The following is a 16,878-nucleotide window of genomic DNA, read 5'->3' on the forward strand; positions in this document are numbered from 1 at the left end:
TCGTGTTTTCTATTGTTATTTTGCAGTTTTTGATATTTACCTCTGAAAATTATACTAAAACAATTATTCGCCTCAGGCTCAGTGATTATTGTTGAACTGATAATCGCTTCGCTTTTGGCGAATAATTGTTAACTATTCACTTCCGAGCAACTCGTGCGCGAATCCCTGGCGCGAATACTGTACTCGGTGCCGTACTCGGTAAGTATCCACCACTAGCAAGGCGGTAAAAACTGTTCGTCAGAGGGCCTGGAAACAAAAGACTGTTCTTGAGTGGAGTACGAGTACCCTTGGTTGTTGGACGTTAAAAGCTGCACGCGCGGATATCGAAGAATTGAAAGGGTGAAATTGATTCACGAACCTTACCAGTACTTGAAAACATTCTATGAGAAAATGAGCTCCGAAGACGCAGATAAAGTAAAAGAAAGTGTTAAGGACTACTATGGGAAAAGGCTGAAGACTTCCGATGATTTAAAGACGAACGCCTGCAAGCTCGGCGAAACTCGAATGTCATCCGCTGTAAAGAGTGCTTTGAAACTCATACATGACGAGGTATCAAGCAAGTAAGTCTTCTTGCTTTTTAGCTTTTTAGTAAGTTACTTTATGTCAAACAGTATCAGCTTGCTGTTTACATGCAAGCTTAGCTTCGGTTCGAGAGTCGGCGTACAGCAGAAAATGGTGTGTTTGTATAAAAGCTCACGGGGTGTGAGCTGACTGGTCCTGACTGAATGATTTTGAAGTGCTAATTTGTTTTTCTTAATTTCTGGGATGTTTATTAGCGACCAAAGCGCAAGAGTAATTAGCTGAAAGGTTTGGATCAGTCAGGAAACAACGAGTTGGCTTTTTTCCACAATAAATCCTTAATTCTACCTTAAACAAGTACTAAAAATTGTCATTCTTTTTCTATTTCAGAGGTTATGCATAAGCAACAAATAACTATGAATGATATTTTGCTGTATTGAGCAAAATTCTGCTCTCAGAGGTGCTGTCTAGCCATGTCTTAATTTTCAATTCAATTTATTCTTGCGGTTTGTTTTAAGGTTACGTCTCGCATCTGATTGGTCGCAAAACAATGAACATTCCAGAAAAATTTTAGGCGTTCATGCGTTTATGGTTTTGACTGTAAAATAGTCAATTCAAGGCTGCTGCCTAACGGGCGCCCGGTCGCCAGTAACCTGAAATCATACCCTCCCTCCCTCTTTCGTCTTTGCAAGGGAAAAAAAATGCCTGATCGCAGGTTAGGTCGCCAGGGGCGCCTAAGTTACGAGTGCGGGCGACTGAATTTTTGTTCAAGGAGCCCGTATGGGCGCCTAAACATTGATCTTCTACTCCCATCTTTTGATTTCAATTTCCTTGTAACCTTGTTTCATTGATAAAAATCCCATTTAAAACAAAAAACTGCTTCATTTTAAACGGAAACGCTAAAATTGTTCGCATTTAGCGTATAAGTACGTAACGTGTCTTTGCAAAATTTAGCAACTTCGAAAACCATTCGCTTTCAAGTGTTTAGGACTGGGCCTAACTTTCAAATATGGAATGTGTTATGTTCTGGATTACGTTTCATTTGCTTCGTTGACGTTTCGGAGAGTTTTCGAAGTGAATCTGAAGAAATATTTACGGATACAAAAGTGAAATCAATCTGTTTGCTACTGCAGTCATGGATCAGGTCTGAAATAATTTTAATCTGCAAACGCTTGATACAAAAACCTTTCCGGCAGGCTTAAACTTACGTAAAACAACGTGCAAATATCGTGATTTATTATTCAACAGATGCGCGCGCTGCCCATATATGGTCAAAATGTTAACGATATCTGTCTTCCGTACATAACAGATATTTGCGATATTCGTATGTTGGAAAATTCTTCGAAATTTTTAAATTGTTCACATTTTTTTTTATGTGCAAATTTTTTCGTTGCATTTTTTTGAATAAAAAAAAAATTTTTTTTTTTTTTTGGGTTTTTTTTTTTTTTTCCCCTCCCCCCCCCCCCCCCCCCCCTCTTTTGTTTCCCGCTTTATGTGTACACAAACTTGCGTGGCGTGTTTTACATGTAATTCAGCTTAATCTATAAAGCAGTGAACGCTGAACTTTAGAATGAACATAAAGTGTATGCCTCTTTCTTTTCATGTGACATTTCATATCTGCTGCCGCTTTTTTGTGGACTAAGGTTGTTATTTTCAACGAACTGTTTCATGTTTTCGCATTTATAATGAGGAGCATTCTCGGGCATTGATCCGTAACTAGCAAATTTTTGTGCTGGAAACCTCAGTGCTTTTTGCCTGCTCAGATGTTCAGTTTGAATAAAATAAATTGCTTTTGTTACTACATTAATTTTATAAACAACTTATTTGATGAGTTAAGTAATTTGAAGTGTTTTCACAATTTAAATTTTCTGTTCTATTTTTGTCAACTGGTTATCATGTAACAAAGATAAGATCATAACTTAATTAAAGTGTTTACACAGGTGTTTTTGACTTCTTATTGCCTTTTTCTAAACCTAGGAAAAATTGACCTGAATAATTATTGCTTCTTTTTTAACCTTGATTACTAAAATATTAATTGAACTGGATTTTCCTGCTTCATGTTCATTGATTTTCTATGTGAAAAAACTAATGAAAGTACATGAAATGCACTCAGACTGGCACTGGCTTAACAAATGAATTAACCCTTCGTGCTTTCAACTAAATGCATGTCAGTTTTCATTGTTGGTTTATTTCTCCCAGCCCAGCTAGTGATTTAACCCACAGAGGGGAAAGATATTGCTGATATTGATGACTTATCAAACTTCTTTCCTCTGGGTCTCTTAGGTTGCTGCAGAGTAAAAAACAGTTTTATGGGGAGGCTCTGCCCCAGGGTACCCTTACCCTTTTTATATACCCTTTCTGCAACCTCATTCCCAGGATCTCATGAACAAGGTTGCCATTTTTGGTATGTGAAAGCGACCCTTACCCTTTTAGAAACCATATGCCCCCTCATGAAGATGACACCCCTTTCACATACCAACAAAAGGAATACTACCTACATCTTTTTACTTATTTTTCACTTGAATAATAACACTTAAAAAGACTTATTAAATGACTTGATCATTTGGTGGGTCTGTTCAAGCATTATGAAGGGTTCTTTTAATACTTTAAAACCAGTTTTCCCTCCCCTTTTGTATAGTCCATTCCACATTATTGCTATAATAGACCCGAATGTCCCCTAGGGGTACTCCCTATAGTGGACTACCGTATTTATTCGATTAAGCGCCCTGGGCGCTTAATACCATCTTGGATTTCAAAATTTTTCCAAAATGCCAGAAAACCACCCAAAATCACTGCAAAGTACTTAAAATAAATAAAAATGTGCTTTAGACCAGTAAAAATGTAAAAACGTGCCTGTCAAAATGCCGTTGCCATGGTGATGTCAAGTTCCTGACACATCATCCAACCCTACTAAATTGTTGCCAGATAAATTTTAGGAAAACTCAGAAAGTTTGGCAGCGTTTGGTTAAATCTTAAAAAAGTTATTACAGTTCCCCCCCCCCCATCTGAATAGGGTTAAGGTACCGGACAATATTGTTGTTGAATAGGGAGAGTAGCAAACCATCTAGCCTCTTTGTGCGACGGACATCAGAGTTAAGCACCATGCCTTAAAAGGCTCTACTCAATACTATGATTGTAGGTGTACATTATACCGTAACACGTGAGTGAATTAGTTAATTGAGTTTATTTCAATGATATAATTTCAGGTTTTATGGGTGTGGTTTAGTGGCCCCAGAAGCCCTTGAGGGCATGCACATCCTGGACCTTGGGAGTGGATCAGGACAAGACTGCTTTGTTCTAAGTAAACTTGTTGGTGAAAATGGTCATGTGACTGGTGTGGATATGACTAAAGAACAGGTTTGTTAATTAGGTCAGATTCTTCGTTTTGTACGGCCCTTGCTGCATTTTTTAGATGCTTTCATTAGCCAGGGAACAGGGCTTAATTTTCCCAGAAGTCCAGATGGCACTTTTTTCAAGCCCTGAGGATACTCCTGTCTGTCATGTTGTAAATATTTGCTCTAATTCTTTTATTTTCACTAAATTTTAACCATCCAAGTGCATGTATTTGACTATGTGATATTTGATATATTCATGTTATATTAATATAATTCTAAGGGGACAGACCATGAACTTAACGTACCTGAAAATATCTAATTGCTGTAACCGGCCCGTTCATCAGTAGGATGCCTAAAATGCGTGCAATTCCACAATTGGTTTCGGCTCCATTTAAAATCCTATATCAATTGTAGAACATTTTAGGAGGAGCCGCCCACGATGCGAGCACAGTTACAGACAAGACAAAATAATAAGGAAAATAACGTAAATGTAAAACTTATCAAACATTAACCTGCGATCAGGCTTTCTTTTTTTTGCGGCGGAGGGAAGGCGAAAAAAGGAAAGCCTGATACAATTACTTGTCAAAACGTCTGCCGCCCCCTAATTAAAATATCTGTCAACGTCGTCGAGAATGTCGGAGATGCCATCAGATAAGCGTGATTAGCGCCTTCAAATTATATTTTTACTCTCAAGCACAAACATGTGTTTGAATTACCCTTTTTGAACGAGCTGATCGGAATGTTTTTTAAAATTTATTTTCTGCAAAGGCTGCATGATTTTGTGTAATGTCTGAGGTCAGACATTTTAAGGCCGTAGTTTTCGTCACTGGCACGATCATCTGGCGTCTTTGGTGGTGTGATGTAAATCTCTTCGACAGCATTGCAATTGGTGATAGATCACGCTCTTGCCGAATCCCATCGGAAGCACCGCCAAAACATCTTTTCTTTCACAAACTATTCGTCGAATACACTCCCTTAATTTGTTTGTCTTTAAATGTTTTGTGAACAAAACTCTTGAGAGATTTTCTAAAAGCTAGAAGAACTCGCTTTCTACTTCATTCCGCTCAACAGCTAGCCTGCGAGAGCAGATGCATTTCCGGCCGTCGCTTCTCTCAGGCTACTCAACACCCGCCATGATAACAATAATCTACGCGCGATATTTTTGGACCAGAAATTAGACTTGAACTCAATTAGCCAATCAGGATAGAGTTCTAATGTTGCCTTTTGTTTCCTGACCAATAAGAAAAAAGTCCAGATTCTGGACTTTTTACAGACGACTCGACAAGTAATTGTATCAGGCGTTCGCCTGATCGCAGGTTAATCAAACATGATATCCAAACACCGAGAAGACAGTTGAAAACACAATGTGCAGTGGAGTATTTTGACGTGATTCGAGGTGTTTGAATAGCCAATGAAACACTGTCTCGAGTGTTTAAAATATATTTTCAATCAAAACAAAGAACAAGCAAACAGAGTATAATTATGTAGAAATAAGATTGTGAAAATTTATGCTAATTAAGACTGGGTATCCAAACCTCCTTCATAGTTATGATTTTTTTTTCTTGATGAATTTAAGTTTGAAGATGAGTTTAAAAAATTATTTTATTATACAGGTATATTTATGAACTCACAAAGTTGGCTTGAAATAGCCCAGTTGGTAGAGCTCTGCACCTCTTTCACAGCGGTCATTGCTGGGCCTCAGGTTCAAATCAGTCATTAAAGCCTTAATCATTAATTTTTGGGCTTTATTCCTCAACTGTTTATATTAGTTGCATACATATTAAAATGCAAAATATGGTGTAAATATATTACATTTGTAAGTCTCTCACCTGCAGTCCAAATAACTTATGATATTTCATTTACTGAATTAACCTCTGTAGGTGGATATTGCTAACAAGTATGTAGAGTATCATGCTGAACGGTTTGGATATTCCAAGCCCAATACTGATTTTAAACTTGGTGAAATAGAAAGACTGTCTGATGTAGGCATACAGGATGGTTCTATTGACATAATAATGTAAGTGCAGGGGCAACTGTGAGTGCCGCAAGTAATTCACAAAAAAATTTCATATTTAATCAGAAATAAAACCAAAACTAAAAGAGCAATTTATTGTGTCTTCCGCGGCTTTACACAAGCTGCACATTATAATTGCCTCAATCTTGGTTGGTTCACTGTATTGTCTGTCCTTTGTGATTGGCCATGCAGGGTGAACACTTTAGTTTTGGTTGCATTAAACAAGAAGTTCCGCTATAAAAGGGAAGACACCTCCCACATTTCACACTTCTCGGGTGCGAAATGCAAATTTGTACTTTTGCAGTCGTGGCACGTTGTGGTGCCGAGCATCCTTCAAGCTGAACATGCTTCAAAATCTCATGAAACCAAGATATATCTGACAAAAATATGAAAATAGCTTCCTAACGTTTAACAGAATTATTCTTATCAAAAATGAAACACAATTTTTTATTAGTAACAGTTGTGGAAAATACGCATGATTGTTGATCAGTTTGTTTATGCTTTGATGATTGACGTCTGACAACTGGGCGTGAGAATGGCCAGGCCAGGCCCCTTTTATACCGGAACTTCTTGTTTAAAGGCTTTTATCCAGTTTAACTGCTTTATGTGTCAAAACAGCATAAATAATGAATTAAAAATTATAATTGATAACAAATGGTTAATGACACAGCGTGAACTGTTTCTTATAAGCACAATTAAAGAAGTGTTAGAGGTGCTCCAACCTCTGGATAGCTAGGAAATGGCTGGAAATTCCCCAAATCAAACATCATGAAATATATATGTTGATCATAGCACAAAACTTTATGACCTCCCAAAATACCAAAATCAATGGCAGAGGCCAACGCAGGAGACCCCGGGCCCCGTCGGGCGGGCCACGCCCCAGGGGGAGGCCCGCGGGAGGCGGGGGGGAGCGGGGGGAGACCGGCGGGAGAGTGGCTAGATGCAATGGGCCAGTTTCAACTTGAACCCAAAAGTCTTGTAGCTACACTTAAACCACCACCACTTTTATCTTCAAGCGTAATACAGTACTAATACCTGCTTATAAGAACCTGCATAGCGTCCCTTTTGGGGATTTAAGAACCTGTAAGCCTAAAAATATCAATTTAGACTCCATTTACATAAGAACCTATTTAGCCTAAAATTTGAAACAGGTTCTTATAAAAAGGTTCTTATAGAAATTAACCTAAAAAAAAACAGGGTTCAATTTGTTCTCGGACTCCCAAATTGTTTTCGGACTCCAAATTTTCTTGTTTATTAGACAAGTAAGGCGTCTTTTTGGCTTAATAAACAAGTTTGACTAGTTAAGGTGGTTATTAAACAAAAAAAGACCCTGTTTTGGCATTAAATTAATATACATGCCACCTTTCTACCATTCACAGGTGTTATAATATATTTCTCATTAAATAAGAACCTATTTAAGAACCTGCGTAGCCTAAAATTCCACTAAGCACCATTTACATAAGAACCCGTTTAGGCTAAATTTAAAAAAATGGGTTCTTATAAGCGGGTAAGTACTGTAATTATAATTATAAACCTAGTGGCTAATCAAAATTGTTCTTTCCTGTGTTTGTGTTCTGAAGTTCAAACTGTGTTGTTAACTTGACTGCTGACAAAAAGGTTGTACTTAAAGAAGCCTACAGAGTTCTTAAGGTAAGAAACCACTTTTATTATGATAAGGATTTGAGAGACAGGGCGTGGGCCTAGATAATTGTCCTGCATGCACTAGTGGATTCAAGCCCTGATCATGGCCATTGTGCTCAGTGTTTTTTGGCATAACACTTTTCTCTCACAGTGCCTCTCTCCACCCAGGTGTACAAATGGGTACTGGCAAATCAAATGCTGATGGCTACCTCGTGATGGACAATAATACCTCCCCAGGGGGGCGGGCGGGGAGGTCGACGGGGGACCGGGGGAGAGAGAGGCAGGGGGACGGGTGGGCGACGGGGAGGGGAGGGGACAGGCCAGGGGACCCGAGCCGCGACCCCGGGAGACCCCCGGGATACCATCCTGGGAAGGGAGAGAAAAGAATAGGCTCAAATGCAGACTTACCCTACCCCTGATGGCATAAAAATCTAAAATCCACAAAGTGACCTCAGTATCTAACTTTAATATTATTTTTTTAGGATGGAGGCGAGGTATTCTTCAGTGATGTTTACACAGACACAAAACTGTCTGAGGAAACCAGAGATGATGAAGTGCTTTGGGGTAAATCTTCTTCCTAATTATCATCTTTACTAGTGACACCAATATCTCTCTATTCAACTCAATCTGAAATGGTAATGAATACCCTGGGGATGAATTAATGATATGCAAATAGTTGTATAAAAGAGGAACACATGTTATCCTTTGTGCATTCCACTCTAGTCCAAGACATCGAGACGTTGGCTCCCTGACCCACCCACCCTGCGAGGAAGCCAGTTTAAAGTGTTCACCACCTTTCTGGTATCTCCTGAGCCTCAGGTTTGGGCTTGTACCAGGCCAGAGCGATCCCCACACCTTATTTACATGTCATGAATAACAATACCCAGGGGAGAAGATTACACTATTCTTTTTTTCAAAATTTATATATTATTCAATTATTATTTCTTATTGAGGAATACACTGATACTTACTGCTGAAATCTAAAGCCCCGATCAAACGGTCATGATAGTTGATGAGAGTTAGTTAGAGTTCCAACTATCACGGGCGTTTAAACACAAACTATCATCAACTATCACCAACTATCATGTAGTTTGGATGTCATGCTCATGCAAATTCAACATGATACAGTCGAAGCTCCCATAACGGACACTCTCGTAAGCGGACAGCTCTACTTACGGCCGCCTTATTTGAAACCCCGTTTTAACTCCCATGCAAACGAACTCTGTATTTTTACATTCTTGTAAGCGGACATTCCCGTAAGCGGCCGCGGACACTTTCAGAGATTACGACTTAGACTTTTTCTTTGTTTTTAAGCTCCGGTAAGCGGACACCTCAAAGAAAATCCTGTTAACAACCTCTGTATCTTGTTTTTATCAATCAACTTCACATTGCCGTTCGTCACAATGATTTTACAGTAATTACATTACCATATTTCAGTGCTTGTTTCGTCGTCATCCAGGCGCCACTCCCCGCCTTATCGCTACGCTCGCCACTCGCGTGTGCTCGCCACTCGCGTGTGCCCCAAGGTATATTCGCGCGTGCCCCAACGTGAGCCTGCTCGCAGGCTAGAATTAACACTTCAAGCGGGACTGTTTTAATTTCTCAAGGGATTACTTTCCGCTGTGGGTGATCAAAGCGCGTGACTTGTAAAGTGTCACTCTATAGTTGTGCTTCAGCACTTCCGTTCTTGTAGAAAAAACGTGACTTGTCAAATTTACAAACGTTATAACAATTAAAATTACGTGAGTAGCCCAAATCCTACGTGACATAACCAATTTTAATTGACATAACCAATTTTAACATTCTTAAAAGAATGTGAGGGGTTCAGCGCTCGAAGGCAGCGAAGTTTACGATTAAGAACGCAATTTGTACTGGTACAAGTCTTTAGGCGCTCCTTGTACAGGTCTTTCACACACTAAAACGTTGCTAATAGTTAACCAAAGGGATCTCATTTCGTGACAATTGATTGTTTCTGCTGAGTTGCACAATTTAGAATTGCAACATTCAATGCAGGTGTGAAGTGATATTTACAAGTTTTTTTGTAGCCGGTTGTGAAATTACTTCCGGTGGAAGCAGTAAACACTAAAAGTTTTTGCTTCTGTTGAGAAGTTAATGTCGATATCTCGAAGAGATCTTTGATTAAATGTGGGTGCCTGCAGGCATGGGATAAAACATCATGTTAGTTCACATCAAGCCATGAATAATTTCACAGGGTATTTCACATGATGCTTGCTTCCTAACCTTTGTGTTGAAATTTCACAGGATGTTTCACAGGGTAACATATCAAGAGCTCCACGTTTCACATGGCTTTACAATTTCACCCACTTTTTCACAGGGCAGAAAAAATGCCAGTTTTCTTATGGCCAAGAAGCATTTTGTTTCATAGGGTGATGTGTGTCGTGTAGCAACGCAGGGTCAGGGGGCGGGGCCGGCGACGACCGCCGGCACCACGAAGAAAGAAAACCCGACGCCAGCAAGGGGGGGCCCACAGAGAGGGGGGGGACCCGCGCGACCACCTGTCGACGCGGGGAGTCGCCAGTGGCGAGGGAGAACGGGCCGCCCCACCCAGGAGTGTCCCCCAGAAATGAGATGCAAAAGGAGCTCCCACGGCCGAAAGCGGCGGGCGCCCAGGCGGACCGGAGCAGGGAGGCCGAGAGCCGGGAGAGGAAAAAAGCTGAACAGGCAAAAACGAAATTTTATTTTGAACCCTGCAACGTACCAAGATATTATGTTTCACCAAAAATATCTTATCGTATTATCATATTATCGTGTAACTTTGTGCAAGGGGCACTGTTGATATCAAATGGTGTTTCACAGGTTGTTTCACATGCCAAAAAAATTCACATGGTTTTCACAGGGAATTGCTCTCATAGGAATTTTTTCTTGCCATCTTTCTTGCCATCTATCTTTTGTCACAATGATAGACTCTTTTCTCATTTGTGTTTATAGGTGAGGGTGTTTCTGGAGCCTTAGTCTGGAAGGAGCTGGTTGAGCTGTCTAAAGAAGTGGGATTCCATGGACCTTACTTGGTGACTGCCAGACCATTTGAAGTTGAACCACAACTGAGAAAACCGTTAGGTAGGAGTATTACCAAATGTTTCATTTTGTTCCAAACTTGGAAATAAATATTCGCTTCTAGTGCAACTTTGAGAAAAAAAGAGACAATTTTACTTGTTCTGGCACTTTAAGGTGCGGTATGGCAGAAGGTAGGCATATGTATTATACAGGGCCGCTGTTTAGTTTAAGGTTAGCAAAAACACACACTCAAATGGTAAAAACGTTTTATTGAAATAATGTTCTTTGTAATTAAGGTGATGCACAGTTTGTATCTGCGACGTATCGTCTGTTCAAAGTCCCCCAAGACAACAAGACAGAGGGATCCAAAGTGACATACAAAGGTATCAGATACAATCTTATCACAACAACGAGTAGAGGAATGGGGAAGGAGAAAAGAGACTAAATTACGCACCCTTCCCCTCCCCACCTTTTTAACCTCCCCCACTCCCTATGCAATAGTATACTTTTTGACTTGCTACTAACTCTACGGTCGTTAGAATTATCAAACCACGTGAGAAAGTGGAGCACTTAGAGCTCGGATACACAAACTTTAAATATTGTTCTTATTTGTTATAGTCATCTTGTAAGCTTTTCTTCAAGTAAAGGTACACTTGTTTCCTTTTGTAGTAATGTTATGTTTAGGAAGGTTGACTTTTGAATATCATAAAAAAGAAAGAAATCGAAAGAAAAATGTGAAATTCACAGACAACTTATATATACTATATAAAAGGCTAAAAAAAGAGTTAAAAATGGTAAAATTAAAATGATAAAACCAAACGTTTTCGGCTGTTTGCCATCATCACCCTGATGATGGCAAACAGCCGAAAACGTTTGGTTTCATCATTTTAATTTTACCATTTTTAACTCTTTTTTTAGCCTTGTGTGTAGTATATATATTTTATAAAGCGAACATTATGGACACACAACTTATTTGCAGTTTTATAGTGATTTAATTCAGTATGCTATTATTCCCCGCTCGCTTTAATTCCATAGTGTCCACTCTAAAAAAAGCAAGTGTTACAAGTTCTTAGTTAATGAAATGGTGTCATCTAACTAAGTTCCTGTCTTGGAAATGTGATTTCTTTTACGTTTATCAGTGAAAAAGAAGCCACTTTTGATGGGTTTGGAAAAATTGAACTTAAGTCGGTTTTCGATTTTGTTAAGAAATAAACTATTTTATATGAATTAGTAAGCTAAAAGAAATTCGTAGTTTTAGTTTATAATTATCTTTCCTTTTGGTCAGGTTCTATAGAAGACAATCCAGATGAATTCAAGTTTAATGTGCACAATATATTAACGGTACGTATACGCTCCCCCCCCTCCCCCCCCCCCTTGCGAATGTTGATCATGCGTTTTTCTCAATCCATGTATATAACAATGGTGATTTTTCACTGTTAATCTTTCAGAAGACACCAAAGATTGTTTCTGCTGAAGTGGCAAGCGTCCTTGGTTCGTCTCGTTTCTCAAAGCATTTCGGGTTCCATCCGTTAGAGCCTGGGACCTCCGCCCCTGCTGACAACGTTGAAAGTGAAGCAGACCCGTTTGCTTTTTGTGCGTTAAACGATCTCGCTCCTGGATCATGTTGCGCGAAACCGGCTAAACAAGAAAGTTGCTGTGCCAAACCTGCTGAGCAGGAAAACGGATGTTGTCCGAAACGTGCGAAGACGGATTGTGGAGAACGGTGTTGTTAAATTGTCGAGTTGAACATTTAACTGATTTAAAGAGTACGTGGAGTTAGACAGGAAAAGGAAACATTGCTCAGTTGATAGCATTTAATGTTTGATCAACTTTATATTCATTACAACTAGAAATACGGTCTAGAGTTCGCATATTTGAATAGAAAATAAATATGCTTAAAGGTTCCTTACTTGGTGTGTTTGCTTTATTTTTGTTGCCCTTGTGATGCTTATGGTCGCCCACTACCTCCCGAAACGAGCCATGTCATTGCTGATAACAGTCACAAAAATGCCCCAAACCCTAGAAAACAATGGAGGTAGTGTTTATAACGGATGAATGAAATATAGATTTCAGAGGGGAAGTGTCTTGAGGTCGGGACACACAAGGCGACAAGTCGCTGCAACATGTCGCGGGGACAAGTTGCAGCAACATGTTGCCTCGTGTAGTATGGTGCATTTTTGCGACACAATTTTGTCGATGCAATTAGTCGCACGAACTCAAACCAGTTTGATTTGTCGCCAAGTGTGTCCGACCTTTAATACGCTGCTGATGTGAAGCTTTGGATGACGGGACAGAGCTCAAGAAGAGATGAAAACATTAAACAGCATAGCACCTAGTTAGTGGCAGACTTTACATTTTCACCACGCAGCCCAAGAAGAAAAAACAATTTTGTCCTGTTGTGCTTATGCTTATTCCGAGTGACGACAGCATTAGAAGAATAAGCGCGTTTCATCTTTTTTGCTTATTCTTGTTCTTTCCAGCCTTCATGGCTCTCGCTTCTGCATGAGCAGGCTCCTCGAATGACAACGCCCTTTTAACTTAGACAATTCTTCCCCAATAACTTCGCCATGAACAAAGCAACACTTTATCAAGTTATTTCATGTGACATATTCTGCAATGAGTGCAATCTACATTCTTGTATTTGGCCGGGTTTTACTGTAGGCTTAGGAATTTTGCTTTTCAAAAAACAAAATGTTTGGTTCAATATTTGAAAGGGACAGTTGAAACAAAAAACAAGTTGTACTGTTGTCACAGGTCTGTAAGCATACTGTAACGTCATAAGTACAACGTCTGTGCATACAGTGACGATACGAGGCTTATAATTGGAACAAGCCATATCTTTCTTATAAAACGAACTAAATATAAAACCTTGTTTTTTGGGGGGGGGGGGGGTGGAGCGTGGAGGGCGCGAGGACAGTCGAGGGCCGATTTTTTGTCTGCGATTTAGGGGCTTATTTTCGTAATTTGACGGTGTTTTCTCTAAAAATGCTATATTGTCTCTAACCTTCGATCAAGACTATTTTTCCTCACTTTATATACTCGGTGGTTGGGCGGAAAAATTCGCCTGGTCGTAGCCCAGGTTATGGTTAATTTCACGCGAACTCGCGTGGGTAACAACGCGTGAGATTCGTGAAACTTCCCAGCATTCTTTGCAATTTTAGTTCGTCCATGCTGTTGAGCGGCTAAATGTGAAGCGAAAAAGGTGCTTATTTTATCGTTTTTCCTTGTTTCGTTGTCACTTTTCGTTCGTAGAGTATGATTTTCTATTTATCATTCTTTGCTGTGTTGATGTTCAGGTCAAGTATGTTGCTGATTTGTTCACAAACAATGGAGAGCAGTGTTGACGCCGCGCGATTCATCTCAGCCGAGTGCAGTTTGTAAGCAGGTAAGCTTTGCTTGGGCAATTTTTAGGGAGTAGACTGTGCTAAAATGCGTTTTATGCCTTGTTGGTTCCCTGTGTAGCTAAGGTTATCCGCGTCCTTTATCAAAAGTCAAGTGTTCTTCTATATGTAGAACTTTGCACATTGAGGTGGGGGGAGAGGCGAAGGGGTACATGTAGTCCATTGACGGGGTAGGGGGGGGGGGGGTGGATAGAGAACGTATACACAGAACGTATACAGAATGGCCGAATTGAACTTGGAAGACGATTATTTGTCTCAAACGAATTATTCCTCAACATAATTACAGTCAAACCTGTATTAAGAGTCCTGTGTGGCAAGACTGTGCACAGATAAACCTGCCAACTCTCTCAAAACTCTCACACATTTATATGTCCAAGTCTCACAACTGGGGAACCTTTAGGACTAGATTGCACTCCAAAATTTCTCACGTTGCAAATCACAATCTATAATGTTGGCAGGCCAAACACAACAAAACCTGTTCATGATTTATATGTAAGCTTATATGCTTTGACCTTTAGGACTAGATTGCACTCCAAAATTGTTCAATCATTGCAAATCACAAATTGAAACCAGTTGACAGCTTTGCCAAAGCTTGAGTTTTGCAGTGTTGTTGATGTAAATCTATTTTTATGGCTGCTACCAGCTCGAGGTAACTGAACACTAAAAATACTCCAAAAGCCCAAAGCCTCAAAAATAAAGCCAAATAATCTTGTTACCAAAAACACTTGGACCTTTTAGAGGTTGAAATGCTGAAGTGATTGAACAGGTAATGTTGAATTTGATGGCAATTATGGTGGACAACTTGAAAAACAGCAGCACACTTTCTGAAAAGTTTGTTGATTCCCAGTGTGCATGTGCCAGTCAAACTTTTGTTGGTAACCAACAACCATTCTTTTCAGAACCGCTCTCACCCAGATGATCACTCTGTACAAACTACTGATACTCCTGGGTGAAACCAGCCTAGTACCCAGGCGTTCCCTTCCCACTTATTGATTTGACGCAAAATTTCGTGACGTTACCGAATGACACAGGCCAACCCATTCCTAGGCCCTTACGTGGACCTCGCGCTCACCCAAGAGGGGAGGAGAATGCCTAGGGACTAGGCTGGGGTGAAACCATTTAGTACTACCCTAAAATGTGTTTTAAGTCCACCACATTAGCTATAAATCATTTTGTCTAATTTTTTGTTTATTTCGTCTTTCAAACAGTTGTCCAGAGAAAAGCTACAGGACAAGATAAGAAGAGGTCATCATCCATTAGCTTATTCTTAATTGATGATTTTATTGCAATCCAGGACCCAGGTAAACACTTTATGTGTTCTTATGCATTGATCAAATCAAAACTTAACCTGGCTCCTTCCCGGTAACCCTCCCCTTTGGGAACCACTACAGGGTACCTTCTAGATATTGGGTCTGATAAAAACCATCAAATTCTAGCCAGGCATTAAAATTTCCCAAAACACCAAAATAAGTAAATGTAGCGAAATCATCATAAACCTGATACTGTTTTTTACAGTGGCAATTCCTTACAATGTACAATGATCAGCACCTCTGTAGCATTGTCCAGAACCCACAGCCCTACAATATCCACATCACCACAGACATATATCTACATTGTAACATTTATTGACCAACCTGGAGAACAGGGAAAAACCTACAGTAACACACCGTGAAAGGTGAAATGCCCCCACTGCCAGGCTACATTTTGTACTGTCAGCAACAAACTACAGATTGAATTGACAAGGACTCTGCACAGTGCATAATTTAATCTACAGTACAAACTGACTAACTCTAAAAGGCTGGTACAATTGCGCATTAGCATCACAACAAATTCCAACAACACCATTACCAGAAAAACTGACAACTAAGTCAGGCCCAAGTTCAAAAACCTCCGGAATAAATTTGATTAAAACAAGATGACTTGAAACTGAACATCACCATATAGCTGACTGATCATTTTTAATGACCAGAGAATTAACACCACTGACTGGCAAAACCTCTTCATATGACTTTGAAGATAACTTCAGCTCACATTTGTCAACATGTCAGTCACCAACAGCTCTAGACTGTGCACCTCTGGATGATCACACTACAGTAAACAGATTACTGACACTCATGGGTTCAAACTATTGAATTTTACTTAGACTTATAATCTATGGTGAAATTTTGATTGTTTGGTCAGTGTCAGGGCAAAAGTCAGGGAATTTGTTTCTTGGGTGGCAACTAGACAGTTCTTTTTTCTCTTTGGATACAGCATAATAGGTTCAACATCTCCTCCCCCCCCCCCCCTCCCGACACACACACACACACACACCTACATAAGTAAATTTTCCAGGTTAAGGAAGTTTTGAATTGATCATTGCATTGTATGATATAAACCAAGTCTCTGCTTTAGATTTGAAATACCACAGACATGCTTGCTTGTAAATATCTCGGCTCGTGTGCAAATTAGTTTTAAAACACTTTGAAAGTGGATAATACTTTTGTTTTTAGTTTTTTTTTTCCTTATTATTACTGTATTTCCTCATTTTCTTTTTTTTTTTTTTTTTTTTTTTTTAATTTTTTTTTTTTTTTTTCCTTTTCCTTTTTTTTTTTTTCCCCCCCCCTTTAAGCCCCTGAGGGACTTATTAATTGGTCATGGGAAGGGAAAAAATTAAAATTAAATTTGGGGGTATGTTTACTTGATTGATGTTTACTGTCAACTACTGGTAAATCCTCTGCCATTCAGATTGAAACTGCAATTTCTGTAGATGAAAGGGATGATTAAGGAATGGGGGAGGGGGAGGGGGTGGCTTACTGATGCTTATTTTTCTGAGATAGGTTCTGACTAGGTTAAAGTTAATGCATGGGTGCAGTGGAGTGGGTGCTTTATAGATGGGGAGGGGCAAATTGAGGAAATACAGTAATTCTGATTTTGAAAACACTTTTGAAGGTAGATAACAATTCATTTTCAG

At 39.6% G+C, this 16,878-nt stretch overlaps 1 protein-coding gene and 1 long non-coding RNA gene across 3 annotated transcripts; both read left to right on the forward strand.

The window, feature by feature from the left end:
* The first annotated feature begins 277 nt into the window (after nucleotides 1-277).
* Nucleotides 278-12,424, forward strand: LOC144643610 (arsenite methyltransferase-like). Of its 2 annotated transcripts, XM_078502915.1 has the most exons (10): nucleotides 1,514-1,554; nucleotides 1,586-1,663; nucleotides 3,726-3,876; nucleotides 5,735-5,871; nucleotides 7,449-7,518; nucleotides 7,992-8,073; nucleotides 10,459-10,587; nucleotides 10,821-10,907; nucleotides 11,810-11,865; nucleotides 11,973-12,424. In XM_078502915.1, the coding sequence occupies exons 1-10, from the start codon at nucleotides 1,529-1,531 to the stop codon at nucleotides 12,255-12,257; spliced, it is 1,101 nt and encodes a 366-aa protein (XP_078359041.1). In that variant the 5' UTR covers nucleotides 1,514-1,528; the 3' UTR covers nucleotides 12,258-12,424. The 2 variants fall into 2 exon arrangements, with proteins under 2 accessions (XP_078359042.1, XP_078359041.1); XM_078502916.1 differs by lacking the exons at nucleotides 1,514-1,554; nucleotides 1,586-1,663 and adding an exon at nucleotides 278-560.
* Nucleotides 12,425-13,680: 1,256 nt separating this feature from the next.
* LOC144641864 (uncharacterized) lies at nucleotides 13,681-16,393 on the forward strand. Its single transcript, XR_013568644.1, has 3 exons — nucleotides 13,681-13,726; nucleotides 13,821-13,909; nucleotides 15,134-16,393. It is a non-coding gene; the product is annotated as an uncharacterized LOC144641864 (long non-coding RNA).
* Nucleotides 16,394-16,878: the final 485 nt, after the last annotated feature.

Source organism: Oculina patagonica, chromosome 2, assembly GCF_052425735.1.
Source record: "Oculina patagonica isolate OP01 chromosome 2, crgOcupat, whole genome shotgun sequence".
Lineage (NCBI taxonomy): Eukaryota > Metazoa > Cnidaria > Anthozoa > Scleractinia > Oculinidae > Oculina > Oculina patagonica.